At 47.2% G+C, this 17,357-nt stretch overlaps 1 protein-coding gene across 2 annotated transcripts in view; it reads left to right on the top strand.

Annotated features, from left to right (window-relative positions):
* Positions 1–17,357, top strand: part of dnm3a (dynamin 3a) — a 445,953-nt gene that overhangs the window by 72,736 nt on the left and 355,860 nt on the right. For both annotated transcript variants that reach the window (XM_072511556.1, XM_072511557.1), the window contains exons 4-5: positions 15,358–15,561; positions 16,938–17,036. In XM_072511556.1, the coding sequence (XP_072367657.1) occupies positions 15,358–15,561; positions 16,938–17,036 (303 nt within the window). The remainder of the gene's footprint in view (positions 1–15,357; positions 15,562–16,937; positions 17,037–17,357) is intronic.

Raw genomic sequence — 17,357 nt, forward strand, 5'->3', positions numbered from 1 at the left:
GGCCATGGGCCGAGCCTGTTGGGTCGGGACTGGTTGCGCCATTTGCGGTTGCAATGGTCGTGGAGCACATCCTCCAAACAGTTTCTGAAGGGTTGACTGAGGTGCTAGAACAATGCCCAGATGTATTCCAGCCTGGTTTGGGGAAAATAAATGGGACCGTAGCCCGTATCCAAGTCGAACCAGGAGCCACGCCGCGCTATTTCCGGGCGCGCCTGGTGTCTTACGTCTTGCTCGAGAAGGTAGAAGGGGAGCTCACTCGTTTGGAGAGTTTGGGTATTATCAGGCCCGTCCGTTTTGCTGACTGGGCAGCACCAATTGTACCTGTAATGAAGCCAGATGCCACAGTTCGCTTGTGTGGCGACTATAAACTTACAGTGAATACGGCTTCCCGACTCGACCGATATCCAATGCCTCGCATAGAGGATCTCTACGCGAAGCTTGCAGGTGGGCTCTCGTTCACAAAATTAGATATGAGTCACGCCTACCTGCAGTTGGAGCTGGACCCTGCCTCCCGACCATATGTAACGATTAATACACACCGTGGCCTGTATGAATATTCACGGTTGCCCTTTGGAGTATCCTCTGCCTGCGCAATTTTTCAACGTGTTATGGAGGGCATTTTGAGAGGTTTACCACATGTTGCTGTCTACTTAGATGACGTTTTGATTACAGGGACATCGGAGCAGGAACATTTGGAAAATCTGGAGGCTGTCCTTAGACGCCTTTCGGAGACTGGAGTCCGTTTACGTCGCACAAAGTGCGTATTTCAGGCAAAGGAAATAGTCTACCTAGGTTATCGGGTGGACCGCGAAGGTTTGCACCCCGTCGCAGAGAAGGTGCGTGCAATTCAGCATGCCCCCGCCCCGACTGACACTTCGCATCTTCGTTCTTTCCTCGGTCTCGTAAACTATTACGGGAAGTTCCTCCCCAATCTGGCAACTACGCTGGCCCCTTTGCACCTTCTGCTAAAGAAAAATCACACCTGGGTTTGGGGTCAGCCGCAAGAAACCGCTTTCCGGCGGGTAAAGCAACAATTGTCGTCGTCTGGGTTACTAACCCACTATGATCCTGGAAAGCCTTTGCTCGTCACATGTGATGCATCCCCGTATGGTATTGGGGCCGTCCTGTCCCACAAGATGGAGAACGGGGCTGAGCGACCGATAGCTTTCGCCTCCCGCACATTGACTGCAGCGGAGACAAAGTACGCGCAGATCGAGAAGGAGGGCCTGGCAGTGGTTTTTGCGGTGAAACGCTTCCACCAGTACGTGTATGGCCGCCATTTCACTATCGTGACTGATCATAAGCCTCTGCTGGGACTTTTCAGAGAGGATAAGCCAATACCGCCCATTGCTTCCGCACGGATCCAGCGCTGGGCTTTGTTGCTTGCTGCATACGAGTATTCTCTGGAGCACAAACCAGGTACGCAGATAGCAAATGCCGACGCACTGAGCCGATTGCCTTTATCGACCGGCCCCATGTCGACCCCCACGACCGGTGAGGTGGTTGCAACCCGAAATTTTATGGATACCTTGCCTGTCACGACATCACAGATCCGTGAGTGGACCCAGACGGAACCAGTCCTGTCAAAGGTTTGGCACATAGTCCTGTATGGTGGGCAGCATAGACAGCTCCCAGGCGAGTTGCGGGCATTTTCCTCCAAGCTGTCAGAATTCAGCGTGGAAGACGGCATCCTCTTGTGGGGGACGCGTGTGATTGTCCCGGAAAAAGGCCAGGAGCTGATACTAACAGACTTGCACAATGGGCATCCAGGTGTGACCAAAATGAAAATGTTGGCCCGGAGTTATGTCTGGTGGCCAGGCCTTGAAACCGACATTGAGAAGGTGGGCCAAAACTGCTCCATTTGCTAGGAGCATCAGAAGCTTCCGCCGGCCGCGCCCCTACATCACTGGGAATGGCCAGGGCGGCCTAGGGCACGCGTGCATGCAGATTTCGCAGGCCCTTTTCAAGGATCCATGTTCCTTCTATTAATTGACGCCCGGTCTAAATGGCTAGAGGTGCATAAGGTGCAGGGGACAACGTCCTGCGCAACAATTGAAAAGATGCGTTTGTCGTTTAGTACACATGGCCTCCCCGAGGTGCTGGTCACGGATAACGGCACTCCATTCACGAGTGAGGAGTTTGCGAGGTTCACGAAGATGAACGGCATACGCCATATCCGCACTGCCCCTTACCACCCGGCTTCAAATGGGTTGGCGGAGCGCGCAGTGCAGCCATTCAAACGAGGCCTAAAGAAGCAGTCTTCCGGATCAATGGACACAAAACTGGCTCGCTTTTTGTTTACGTATAGGACCACCCCCATGCGGTGACTGGGGTAGCTGCCGCAGAACTCCTAATGGGCCGGAGACTTCGCACCCGCCTTAGTATGGTTTTCCCGGACATTGGCGCAAAAGTACGCCGCACACAAGAACGGCAGGGACAGGGATTTTCTCGGCATCGGCCGATTCGGCAGTTTGCGCCCAGTGACCCAGTGTTCGTTCGGAATTTTGCTGGTGGTGCCCAATGGGTTCCTGGTGTGATCTTTCGCCAAATGGGCCCTATATCTTACCAGGTGCAAGCCCAGGGTCGTCTCCAGCGTAAACATGTAGACCACGTTCGGTCCAGAAGACTATCCCCTCAAAAGATTCCCCGCCCCCGGAGCTCATTTCTACAGCCGCAGAGACAAGGGAAGGTAGTCCTCACAATCTTCCACTGGTGCCTCACTCGAAGCCTGCGCAGGTCGTTACAGAACCGAATGGAGATAGAGACGCTGACATGACGGAGGCAGCAGACTCTGACTCCGAGATGGAGACACAGGATGCATCAGAGGGGGAATCCTCGGGTCCATGGGCCGTGGATGTACAACCGTTGCGCCGTTCATCACGGAAGCGCCGGTCTCCGTCTCGTTACACGCCGCCTGATCCAGCGCCGCGTGCAAATGGTGTCCGGCCTGCGGCCAAACGAGTCCAATGCCCTCCTTCGGTGGATTCCTTGGACTTTGGGGGGGAGGGATGTTATAACCTGCCTGCTTACCATTGGCTGGGGACTAATGACAATCCCACAATCCTGTGGGAGTATGAGCTTCCCCAATGAGGGGGGCGGAGAAACCATGAGTAAACTCCGAGTATAAATAAAGCTGGCCAGTTCAGGAACCAGAAGGAAGGAGTGTGCAGCAAGGGAAGTTGCTGCTGCTGTTATATATATATATATATATATATGTTATTGTAAATAAATGTTATTACTTTGTATCCTTAAAACTCGTGCTGGATTCTTCGTGGCCCTCACAAAAGTGGACAGGCTTTGAGGGGTGAGGAGGTGAGTTACTCGCCGTAGGATTCCTAATCTTTGACCTGCTCAGGTAGCCACAGCATTAAAATGGCTAGCCCGGTTCAGTTTATGATCAATGGTAACCCCCCAGGATGGTGATTGTGGGAGTTCAGCGATGGTAATGCCATTGAATGTCAAGGGGTGGTGATTAGATACTCTCCTGTAGAAGATTGTCATTGCCTGGCACTTGTGTTACACAAATATAACTTGCCACCTGTCAGCCCAAGCCTGGATATTGTCCAGGTCTTGCTGAATCTGGACATAGACTGCTTCATTATCCGAGGAGTCGTGAATGGTGTTGAAAATTGTGCAGTCATCTGCAAACATCCCTACTTCTGACCTTATGGAAGGGAGGTTATTGATAAAGCAGCTGAAGATGGTTGGGCCCAGGACACTACCCTGAAGAACTCCTACAGTGATGTCCTGCAGCTGAGATGATTGACCTCCACCACCACAATCATCTTCCTTTGTGCCAGGTATGACTCCAACAAGCGGAGAGTGTTCCCCCTGATTCCATTGCATCCAGTTTAGCTTGGGCTCCTTGATGCCATACTTAGTCAAATGCTACCTTGATGTAAAGGGCAGCCATTCTCACCTCACCTCTGGCATTCAGCACTTTTGTCCATGTTTGAACCAAGGCTGTAATGGGCTCAGGAGCTGAGTGACCCTGGCGGAACTTAAACTGAGCGTCTGTGATCAGGTTATTGCTGAGTAAGTACCGTTTGATAGCACTGTTGATGACTCCTTCCATCACTTTGCTGATGATGGAGAGTAGACTGATAGGGCGGTAATTGGCTGGGTTGGATTTGTCCTGTTTCTTATGTACAGGACACACCTGGGCAATTTTCCACATTGAGGAGGTGGGTAGGATTGGATGCGTTTTTGATTGTTGAATGTGTTCTTTTTATATCAGAATTTGAAGCATCTGTTTTGTACTATATTGTTGTACTGTTTTGTTCTAACGGAAAAGCTTTTAATAAAAATATTTTAAAAAGAAAGACACTGGAGACTGTGTCATTGAATTTGTTCAAGGCTGAGTTAGGTTTTTGATCGATTAGAGAGTCAAGTATTATTGGGGGGGGGGGTAGGGGGGACGACAAAAAAGAAGATGGAGTTGAGACCACAACCAGATTAGCCGTGACTTTATCGGATGGCAGAGTAAGTTTGAAGGGTGGAATTGACCTACCCCTGCTCCTGTGTGCCATGTTCGGAGTTATATTCTTGCATAATCTAAAATTAACATTCAAAAGCCCGTGTTATAGTGTCAAGGAAAAGAGTGATGGCAAGGAAATCCAATCAATTGGAATGCGTTCTCTTGGTTATATATTTTTTTAAACTATTGGAAAATAGTAGCTGCTTAAAGGCAGGGTTTGTTTCGGTAGGATAAGGGAACTAGTGGTTTTGATATGTTTATGAGCCTAACAGCACTGCAAACAGATGATTACGTAAGGCAACCTGGTATAATGGGTAATATAACATGAAGGATTTGAATGTGGTGTCAGAGGTTCAAAGGAGGAGAGAGGTATGAACTTTACATTCACTTGCTAAAAGGTAGGCTCGCGAAATGAAGGTAATTAAGTTTGACTTCTGAAGAAGTTAGTTTCGATAAAGATCGACTAAAAGGGAAAAACTATATATCTGAAGCATTCAACCGATGCAAGGGTAGTTGTTTGAGACCTCAGCCAGCAACAGAAATAGCTGTCTTTTAAGGAAGCCTGCTTTGGAAAACCAGTTGCTTGTTTTACCTCAGAAGCAACCCTGAAGAGATACAACTGCCTGGTGTGGTAACTGTTACTGGATTATTTTAACAATTTAAAAAAACCTATAGGATGTTGAGTAACTTGAGAGAATTAGCTCTGACTGTAGTGAAATAAAGCTGTTTGGAACTGGGTAAAGTTAGTGATACTTTGTACAGCCATCATTTTTATAGAATTTATAGATTAAGTGCACTTAATTATATTTAAGTGTACTTCCAGTTGTTTATTGTTGTTTATTTTTTTATTTTAGTGTTTAATAAATAATTATTTCACATTGTCACAAAACATCTGAGACATCACTCTGGATTTCAAATCGTTCCTCACATTGTAACAAATCGCAAAATACAGTTGAGGGTAGTTGTTTCAAGTTTCCCTTCTGGGATTTGGAATAACCTGGCATTTACCGTCAGCTGAGCTCCTAACAATAGAAACTTTTAGAAATGTAAATAATTATGTATAGTTACAATAATATAGATGTGAAATATCCTTCACCCTGGAGACAAAATGGCTGTTGATGTTAGACGTTTTAGTTGCTGTGATATGAAGAGTCTAAAGTTCTGTTCCTTTTTCACAAACACACATTTATTTCATTCCAACAGCCGTAGCACAAAACTCACTATACATCACCTGACAGAGGCCACCTGAAGCCCCTTTACGTATCAGTGTCAATTAATGGATACTTAACATAAATGAGACAACTAATTGCAATGTTTCTTAACCCATTACTTAACAGTCTCCTTTATTGGAGAAAAAATATAATTAGGTGAAAACAAAATTTCAAGAAACTCAAAAACACACATATGATTTCCCCCCCCCCGTTTTTTGTTGTTGTTTGGACGAGAAAAAAAAAAACCAGTCACAGAAACAAGCGCCCTTCATTAACAATATCCAAAAGTTTCTGTGAACTCGCCCCTCTTTTCATAAAACAGTCTGACAGTTGATAGCTCCTGTCGATCCATTTAATTTTTGTTATTTCCCCTCTGTCCCAACATCTGCTTCAAACTTGCGATGTCTATCCGTAACCTCTCTTCATGGACACTTTTTGTAGAGTGCACATTTTTCCACAGGGATTTATTGCCAATGTGACAGTCAATAGGTATATTACCCAAATCACCTAATCCCAAAATTTCTGTCAATATCATACTTATATAAAAGGCCATATCCACTGCCTCTACACTGTCTCAGCAGCCAAAGTGCTTTTTACCACTCTCCTTATTTTCTTTGTTTCCCACACAAGTGGGCAACATTTACCATTGTTCCCCAAAAGGAAAATTATAAAACCTCCTGCGTTTGAAACCCCATCACATAAATGTGGGTAGGACGCATCACTATAAACTATGAGTTTCAAGTGCCTAAGGTCACCTAAAACCGGGAACTTCAAAACACACTCCTGCATTTTTAGTTTGGCCAACGCTTTATTTGCTCTTATTATGTCTTCCACTTTGGGATCATTCATTTTTGTACTCAACTCTAAGACATCAAAACTCACGTCCGGTATAGTCTGTCTACCTAACCAGTTCAGTTGCCCAATTAAACTACGCAGTTGCTCTTTTTCTATCTTTGAAACCATTGCGTCTTTTTGTGAAACTCGGCCACGACTAATTGCTATTGGGCTGATGCTTTCCAAATAAGATTGCTGACGTAAAGTTGCCCCTAACTTAGTCTGTCCAATTTCCAGTCCAATATATTTAAATGCACCGGAAGCCTGACTTCCAACCCTGAATTCTTTCCTCAAACCAGAGATTACAATAGCTTCAAAATCACTAGACCCACCCCACAAAAAATCATCGACATGCATCATAAAAATGGCAGAAAGATTTCCGTTATCGTGCCAGTAAAACATTGCAGGATCTGCTTTCAACTGGCAACAGCCTAACTGACCTTACCGAAAAATACCAGACTCTAGATGCATCATTTAATCCATATACACATTTGTTCAACTTCCAGAGTACCCCTTCTGCGTTAGCTGCTTCTTTAGGGGGACGGAGAAAAATGTCTCTCTGGAGCTGATGCCCCTGCAAAAAGGCAGCTTTAATATCTATAGATTTGCATTCCCATGCCTTTGTGGCTAATAGAGCCAAGAAGATCTTTAAAATAACCTTTCCTGCTGTAGGTGAATCTACCCTTAAATCCCGATCTTCTAAGTTTTCTTCAAATCCCCTTGCCACAAGCCTGGCCTTTGCCTTATAAGTTCCATCCGGAAGAACCTTTTCCGTGCAAATCCATCTGTGGGATAGAGCTCTTTGTCCCCTATCCGGTACTTCCGTGTATACCCCAAATTCACTCCAACTATGCAATTCTTGCTGTTTAGCTTCCTTGATACCTTTTTCATCTAATTTATTTGAAGCCACCAAAATCTCACATGCATGTGGGCTTCTACTCCTATTAGTATTCGTAGTCCTACTCATGTTCCGAGATCTTGATAAACTACGTCCCCTCTCTCACCTGGTATCTCGTTCTGTACTGCTACTGCTTGATCTTTCTCTTCTGCTGTGGGATGTCCTGTCAAATCCTGTCAGGATCTTTTCCTGCGGACCTGTTCACTATCCGATGTACTATCTGAACTGGCACTGCGTTTCTGTGCCCTCCATTTTTGAACTTCATTTTCCCAATCCATTGTCTTGACTCCTTCCCCTGAATTCTGTACATTCAACCAATGTTTATACTTTCCTGTGGCCTTCCCTGCTCTACTAATAACAGTTGCATCCTTCCATTGACTAGACCCTTCAGGCAAGTATGTCACTTTTGTACCAACTTTTGGCAGTTGCTCTTTCGGAATAATGGCCTGTTCTAATTAATCAGAAGTGTTGTGTTCCTACACAGAAACCCTGTCTATATCAGTTAATTGGTCCTCATAGTTCTGTAACACGTGCGTACCAGATGACTCTGGTTCCTCGTCATGCCTGTCTGCTCTGTCTAAATTTGTAATCTGTACCCATTATCCTTGATGAATGTACCCTAACAGTTTGATGACCATGTTGCAAAATAATTGTTTTGCCATCTATGCCTATGATCTTCCCTGGGCCTTTCCATTCATTAGAATTGTCTCTCTTATAGTATACTATGCCTCCTTGCTGAAAAACGGCATCTGATGGCGTTATGTCTTAAAGCTCTGTGAATTCTTTCAGAGACTTCTGCTTCCAAAAAAGCTTTTCTACTGTTATGTAATGCATTTAAATGTTCAGCAAAACCAGAGCTAATTGGAGGCTGGCCATCCAAAATGGACGGAATTTTAGGATCTCTACCAAACACTAATTGATAAGGACTATAGCCCCCAACCATCTACAATGAATTCTTGCATGTACTGCCCATGCTAAAGCTGAATTTAGCCTGCAATTTGGTCGATCTGCCAAAATGTTCCCGAGCATGTCATTGATGACAGCATGATTTCTTTCACAGACACCATTACTAAATGGGCTTTCTGCAGCCGTATTCATAACTCTGATATTCATGTTTCACACATATCCCTAAACTCTTCATCAGTAAATTCCCCCCATTGTCCGTAAGGAATTTTGCCGGTGGACCCATTCCTGTCCATATCCATTTTTCCACGATTTGATCCAGAATTACTCTCTTTGCTTTACTTCGTACAATTGTTGATTGACTAAATCTGGTTGCTAAATAAATATATTATTTGCTTTATCCCAGATCTCAAGGTCCATGGCCACAATGTCGTTAAAAAAATCCCTGGCCAAAGGTAGGGTTACTATCGATCGTGCTGGTGTCCTTCTGTACTTCCTACAAACTTCACAGTGGTCACTAACCTGTTCTATCAGTTTAGTATAGTCATCATCCCTTACCCCTGCATCCTTTAATAACCTTTTCAGCCTCCGAGGAGACTGATGTGCAAATTGCCTATGCAGTTTTAATATCACAAGCTTTTTATCAGCTAAAGTCCCATTTTCAACTGCCATTAACACATCCTTAACCACTCTACTTGAAATATTATTTGTCAGTAATGGAATACAATAGTGTCCTGACTGTGTAAATTGTAAGTGCACCGTCTTTCCAAAACTGTTGCCTTATCCTGTTCCATATCCAGTTTCATGTGTGCTTTCTTCATCGACGGTCTGCTCAGAAGCAAAGGTATCTCACTTGATACAACATCCATGCTAATGAAATGATTCACTCCGGCAATATTGCAAGGGATCAGCACTCTTTTCAGCGACTTCAGAGTATTATCATCCGCAAACCTGAAACTTGTGGAACTTTCAAATTCCTTAACCTTGTTACGATTTTCAGCATTCAAAGAGTCCAGGTAACATTTTAACCAGTCAATTCCACACACTAGATGTGCAGCCACTGTCCAATACAGCACAGTTGAAGGATTCTGCAACCAACACCCTCATTACCGGCGTAAAACTGCTTGTCAATAGGACAATGCCTTCTTTCTGGTCACTATCTTTTTCCTCGCTTCAGCCATATATCCCTTTTTTTTTTTCTTTTCACACTCACTCCTTGGTTTGATCTGGAAAAGTTGTATCTTTCAACCCTTCACATTTACACAGCAACCATCCTCTGCTACCAATTATTAGACATTTTAGTTGCTGTGATATGAAGAGTCTAAAGTTCTGTTCCTTTTTCACAAACACACATTTATTTCATTCCACCAGCCTAAGCACAAAGGTCTAACTTTCCATCACCTGACAGAGGCCACCTGAAGCTCCTTTACATATCAGTGTCAATTAATGGATACTTAACATAAATGAGACAACTAATTGCAATGTCTCTTAACCTATTACTTAACAGTTGAAACACATTCCTCTCTGAATGTTGCCTTCTGCATGGATTTATAAAAGTCTTTCATGGGATATGGTTGTTGCTGGCTAGACCAGCATTTATTGCCCATCCTTAATTTCTCTTGAGATTCTGCAATCAGGCCACCATCTTGAGCGGGTGGCCCGATAGCGAGATAATGCTGCCGGCCACCCATCTCCCAACCGCAAATCGGCCCCGAAACCCACACCCCCACACCGCACAGCTGCTCCTCACTCCCACATTACCCACAAGAATGGGGTGACCTGACCTGTGTCCCCCTCCCGTTTGCAGGGACCCCTGTAATTGGGAGGCCCCCACAGGGACCCCTGTGATAGGGAGACCGCCCCCATAGGGACCCATGTGATAGGGAGAACCCCACAGGGACCCCAATAATAGGGGGACCCCCCACCGGGACTCCCTGTCTTATGGGATGCCCCCACAGACCAAACCCCCCCACACACACAAACAAATAAGACCCCTGTCTGGAAACTAGAGACCAGTCCAGATGGGTAGTGAGAGGAATTATAGCTAACACTTACGTTGCAGTACCACATTCCATTCCTGGAAGCAGCTCTGACCTACCTCCCGTTCCCACAGATCCATTAGCTGCCAGCCATTCATAGATTTATGTAGTGGTCTGTAATTGACAGCTTCTACAAATCATCTGCAGCTTTGATTCATTCAGTAACATATGGCCATCTTTGAGGAGGACGAGGAGGAGGCACCGGACCAGGAGGGGCTGGAGGACGGGCCCAGGGAGGACCCGCAGGACCAGCTGGTGGATGGAGAACAGGCGGCAGCAGCGAGGTCTGACAAGCCTGGAGGGCCAAGGAGGCCCATGTCCGGGGAGCTGCGGCATGAGATTCGTGTTCGGCTCACCTTGTTGAAGTGTGCCAGATGCATCATAGTGATCGAGATCAACTTTTTTTAATGCTATACACGTGTCGCCAACTGCCCCAATAACCCGATGGTGCTGCCGCATGCTCCCAGCTCCTTCACCATCACCCCCACTCAACGCACCCTCGCCCTCCATGCTCTTTGTGATTCTCGACCTGCTTAGACTTCCGTGCTCCAGTGCTGTGCCCAGGTATGTGTCCAAGGTGCACATCAGAGGTGGAGGCAGCCTGTTGCCTTACGCATCCCATGGCCTTCGATGCCCCTGCTGACCTGTGGGTGTTCTGGGGCCAGAGGGCCCCGGCACACTTGCGGCTGGCACATGCCCCATCGTGCTACTCTGTTCAGGGTGCTAACTCCCAAGACGCGCTGTTGTCAGGGGGGTGGGTTTTGGGGGAGCTAATGGGTGCATTGCCACTCCATAGGGTGACTCCGGGTTGGCATCCAGCGCCCCCTCCTCCTGATCGGAGCCCATAGGGTCTGGGGTTCATCTCGGGGTGGAGGGGCAGCTGGATTAAGCCCCGGCTTCCCCTGCATCATCTGGCTCTGCCAACCCTGGCGGCTTTCCAATATCTGCAGCACAGTGTTAATGCACTCGGCAATGCTCCTCAGTGACGGGCATGCTCCGCAGTATCCCGACAATGCCAACCTGCAACTAGGACAAGCTCCGCAATGCCTCGGCTAATCCCACCTGAGACTGGGAAACCTCCACCAGCGACTGGGATGTACTCTGGTGGGACTTGGCAATGCCCACCTGAGACTGGGGCATGCCCCATAGTACCTCATCAAGATCTACCTGGTATTGGGTCACGTCCCTCAGCGATTGGGACGTGCTGTTGAGACACTCAGCCATGGCCGTCACCGAGTGAGCCATGCCTTGGACATCTCCACTCATGCTGCTGACTTCGTGCACCAGGCTCTCCACTGCGGTTGCCGCCCCATCTGTGTTGGCCACGGTGCCATACATTATCGGTGCCACCTCCTGTGCCCGTGGCCTGTGGGACTCATCTAGTTGGCTATGGACCTGCTGGAGTGTTGGTGACATCCCCCATTGAATCTCTCAGCCGCACCCTACCGTCTGCATCAGTTCCAGGTAAACCTGGTCCAGAGGCTCAGCATCTGACTGGCACCCAGCTGGGTCCAGGTATCCAGCAGACCTACTCTCCAAGTCCGGTGGTGGTGGCAGCCCTAAGGGTGTGGGGGCAATGGAGGCAGCATATGAGACTGGAGTCAGTGTGGTCACCGATCTGTGACAATCACCGGTTTGTCCTGGTGGGGCTGGATGGGGGCTTTAAGGTATGTCAGCGGGCAGGGATTGAGAGGTTTGGGGATCTATTCATCCAGGAGGGCTTTCCGACCGTGGAGACATTAGAGGAGGAGTTTGATTTGCCGGGTGGGAATGGACTTCAGTATCTTCAAGTGCAGGACTTTGTACGGAGGCAGGTCCCAATCGTCCCTCACCTCCCCCTGAGGGGACTACAGGATGAAGTGCTATTAAAAACAGGGATTGGAGGTGGGAATGTTTCAGAGATATACAGGGAATTGTTAGAGTGGGAAGGAGCCCCTGTCAGGGAGGTGAAGTGGGAAGAGGAGCTAGGAGGGGAACTGGAAACTGAACTCTGGGGAAAAAGCCTTGAAATGGGTAAATGCATCCTCGTCCTATGCTAGACTTAGCTTGATTCAGTTCAAGGTAGTCCACAGGGCCCACATAATGGTAGCCTGGATGAGTAGGTTCTTTGAGGAGGTGGAGGACAGATGTGGACGGTGTGGGTAGCCCGGCTAACCATGTTCATATGCTTTGAGCATGTCCGAAACGAGGGAGTTCTGGCAGAGGTTTGCGGATGTTATGTCAGAAGTCCTGGAAGGTAGAGTAACTCCGAGCCCAGAATTGGCAATATTTGGGATGTTGGAGGATCCGGGGGCAAAGGGGGGGGGGGGGGGGGAGGCCGATATCCTTGTCTTCTCCTCCCTGGTGGCCCGGAGACGGATCTTGTTGAGATGGAGGGACTTAGAGCCCCTGAAGTCAGGAGTGTGGGTCAGCGATAAGGTAGGGTTTCTCAGTCTGGAGAAAATCAAGTTCGCTCTGAGAGGATCAACTCTGGGATTCGCCCGGAGTTGGCAGCCGTTCATCGATTTCTTTAACAAAAATTGAAAGTCAGCAGGAAGGGGGGAGAGGGAAAAGGTGTGGGGGGGAAAAACAGGAGGCAGGGTAATGTTAAATAAGGACATGGAGCTCAGCATACGGGTAACTGGGGACAGGGCGGGAGAAGTGGGGGGATGTGGTTTATTGTTTGTTGTTCTTTTAGGGGGTATTTTGTGCGTCGACCCGCGCGGTTGTTTTAGAAATGTCAACATGTTAAATTGTGAAAATTGCAAATGCTTCAATAAAATACTTTCTAAAAAAAAGGTATCCAGCAGACCTCCGACTTCTATCCTGCCTGGGGGTTCCTGCCTCCACCTGATGTGCATTGGCAACTCATGGTGCTCATCAGAATGTACCCCAGAAGCCTGTCCACTGCTGTCGACCACCGATGTATGTGTCTCTGCGCTGGCGGAGGGTGGGGATGATAGCTGTGCCGCGAATACAGTGGTGTCCTCCGAGCTCCCCTCCAACATGTTCTCATGGGAGGCGCGGTTGGTTTTGGTGGGACGGGGGGGGGCACCCCGGTTGGGCCGGTACTGTCGGATGAGGATCCTGCGGGAGAATGGACATCTGGTCAGTGGGAGAGATGGGTCTGTCTGTATGGCATTAACAACTCGCGTGTGACAATTCACCTGGGTGGGAGCTGGTGGATCCTCACCCCTGCGGCGCATGACAACATCAACATCGGTGACAGATCTGTCCTCGGCGACATCCAGCACCCATTTCTCATCGGGGTGCGGACACTGATGTCCAACACCCCGACACCCGTCTGGGCCCCTCCCATCTGCTGTGGGTCAACATTTCCTGCGGGGACACTCGGGGGGCATCGTGAACTGCAGTGTCTTTCATGGTGTGGCGGTGGCGGGTTTGGGTGAAGGAGATGGGGGGGTGGATGGGGGTTATGATGAGGAGTATGGGGGTGGTGGGGAGATGGGGAGTGGGTTGGATAGGGAGTATGGGGAGACGGGAGTGGGTTGGATGGGGGTTAAGGGGGCTGGGGAGATGGGGGTGGGTGGGTTGAATGGGGGGGATTGGGAGACGGTATGGGGATGGGCTGAATGGAGATTGTGTTGGACGTGGGGTATGGGGTGGATGGGAGTGGGACGGCACGGACGGCACTCCTGGACATTGGCGGGCCGTGGCACAGAACGTTGCTGGGCTGAGGCGGTGCCATGCACGTTCTCAGAGGGGGGGTCGGGGGTCTGGTGCCGGTCTTCCTGGTGACACTCCCCGAGCTGACGGCCACTGCTACTTCCTCCCAGGCGGCACTGGCTGCACTGTGTCTGAAACTCTGAGACCCTCCTGCGTCCAACAATCTGCTCAGGTTGGCATTTCGAATCGTGGGGCTGGTCTTCTCTTTGGCACGGCTGCAAGCTGAGTGGGGTTGGCTGTGCAGGAGTTGTTTAGGTGCTGCACTCTCTTTTTAAAAGTGGGGGAGGGGCTGGTGTGCGCAGTCCCAGTGAATCAGCCAGCAGGGCCATCGTTTGTGGCATGAAGCCCATGGGGCCTCGTTAAGTGGACCAATTAACATTTTATAGCTGTAACGGCCTCGCTGGTCCGAGTGTCGGGAAGTTTGCGGCAGTTCCCGCTCGCTACCACACTTAGAAACTATTTGGTTAAATCGCACCCTTTGGGTGAGATCCACACGGTGTCTACCTACACTCAGTCAATTTTTGGACCTTGGGGAGTTTCTCCCCGGTGTGGCCCACACTCAGAAGTTTTTTCAGCACCGGAGAGCTGAACTCCTGGTGAGACCGGCTCCTCTGAGATCGGGCTGCCATTTTGAAAGGGTGCTCCGAATCCCTAAGTGACCTTGTGGGCTCCCCACACCTCCCACCCGTGGGCATTGTTATTCCCCCCACCCCCGCACACATGAGCACAACACAACAACCCCCCTTTCAGGACCCCCCCCCCACCCTTCACCTAATTACGTCCCCCCCACACACACACACACACACACACACACACCACACACACACACTTCGATGAGAATGCCTCCCCTCAGGCCCCAGTCTTCTGCAGATCCACCCGGGCACCCTGGGGGCAGGACCTAAGATCCAGATCGCGGCGTTCCGAGTCGGCCTCTTGCGAGATTTAACATCCTCGTCATGTCACCGAGTCGTGCACGACAAGGTTGTTCTATAGTGCCCTTACACTTGCTTCAACTTTAGGGTTTTCCATTGTTCACTGTTTGTGCTTTTATATTGTTAGCCACAAAGTTTGTATGGAATTGAAACAATTGGAAATTATTCTTGCATTGCATAGGTGAAGTAAGAAGTCTTACAACACCAGGTTAAAGTCACTTACTTGATGAAGGAGCTGCGCTCCGAAAGCTAGTGATTCCAAATAAACCTGTTGGATTTCAACCCTGTGTTATAAGATCTGTTACTGTGCCCACCCCAGTCCAATGCTGGCATCTCCACATCATGCATCGGTGAAAACAGTAATAGTTATTTATCTTGTTTTTGTTTTATTTTACAGTGTTAAACCTGACCCTGATTGACCTGCCTGGTATCACAAAAGTGCCTGTAGGAGATCAACCAGCAGACATTGAATACCAAATCAGGGACACAATAATGCAATTTATCATTCGAGAAAATTGCCTAATTTTGGCAGTGACCCCAGCTAATACTGACTTGGCTAATTCGGATGCACTTAAACTGGCAAAAGATGTTGATCCTCAAGGTAAGGTGTTTTCGATAAGCTGCCTGAAGTTCCATGGAATATATGGATTTGTGGACAGCATAATTAATTTCTTTCCAAAGATAAATTTAACATGCATATTGTTGTGCTGATGAAGGAAACTTGTGTTCCTAAATGTAAAACACGAGGACTACAGCAGGATCGGTTATCAATACCAATGGTAGCAACTACATAAATTTTACATTTTCTGAAGATCACCAATCATTTTGTAGATTTTGTTTAGCAAACTTTGTAGCTTCAAGGAATTGGGGATAGAGGAACACAGCATTCTATGTATTCCCCTATCCCCTACCATCGACTAAAATGAGCTTCAAATGATTTTCTTGCCATTGAAAATAACTTCAAGCTCTGAAATCCCATGCTTCTAATTTAACACATCAATGTCTAAATGATTTATATAGGAACCCAGACAGAGTATAGACATGAAACAAAGATTCTGTGTGTCTCACAGTATAAACTAAGCTAGGTCTTTTTGAAGATGCAATGCTGTTTGAAAGGAAACAATACTTGGGGAGTATGTGATTTGCAGTGCTATTCTTGCTGTCATTATTCCCTGTAAGTTAAAACAGTCAGTTTTAAAAAAATATAAATTTAAAGTGCCCAATTCATTTTTTTTTTCCAAATAAGGAGCAATTTAGTGTGGCCAATCCAACTACCCGGCACATCTTTTAGATTGTGGGGGTGAGACCCACGCAGACATGGGGAGAATGTGCAAACTCCACATGGACAGTGACCCGGGGCTGGGATCGAAATGGGTTCTCAGCGCCGTGAGGCAGCAGTGCTAACCACCATGCCACCTTGCACAGTCAGCTTGTTGCCTGGTATCTGTCAAATGACTCTTGAGGCAGGCACTATACAGGCATGTAAGGATTGCATTGTGGCAGCCTTTGGTCCAATTTTCCCGCTATTGGGCGAGGGGAAATACTCTGCTTGGCACCAGAAGACATGGCCAAAGGCAAAAACTTGGGGAAGCTCTGTGGTACACTATACTGATGTTGCAATGTGTTGTGCCACAATATACCCCTGATGATCTGGAACAGTGTATGCCAAAAGTATGAGAATACATCTGATATGTATTTTTAAAAGTTTAGTAAGCACAGATAATTATTTGTTCAATATTATTTAATTCTGTTTTAAAGTATTGTTTTTGTATCTGAAGCTGCAACATTCAAAACTCCCAATTTCTTGGCTGCCCTGAAAGATTCATAGCTGTTTTCTGGGAATTGTTAAATGCAACTACTTAATTTAACATGCCACCATCACTTGGCTTGAACAAGATAAAACTGTAAATTGCTGACTGAAAAGTATTCTTTAATTAATTTTCCATTTAACAATTAAGTTTCTTCTCATTTGACTAGGTTTGCGAACAATTGGTGTGATAACCAAGCTTGATCTAATGGATGATGGTACAGATGCTCGGGATGTCTTGGAGAACAAGCTGCTGCCTCTTCGCAGAGGTATCACATATAAATGGGTCATTGTAGTTGGTGTTTAAAACATTTGGTTAGAAAATCAATTTTTAGAACATTGGAATAAACAGCAGGCTCATTAATTGACACAATGTTTTGCTTTCAAAAGTGTTTTGTCTTGGCTGAACTTGTCAGTAAGATTTATCATATTGTTCAAAGGAATTAAGTTTTGCCTGTCTCAGTCAAAATTTGTGAATTTAAATCCGGAGCAGATTAGGATTTGATAAAAATATTTTTTTTTTCATGGAGGTGCATTGTATAGTAGCTCACTTGCAATGCACCACAGGTTAGTGTGGCATGGATTCATAC

Source organism: Scyliorhinus torazame, chromosome 7 (assembly GCF_047496885.1).
Source record: "Scyliorhinus torazame isolate Kashiwa2021f chromosome 7, sScyTor2.1, whole genome shotgun sequence".
NCBI lineage: Eukaryota > Metazoa > Chordata > Chondrichthyes > Carcharhiniformes > Scyliorhinidae > Scyliorhinus > Scyliorhinus torazame.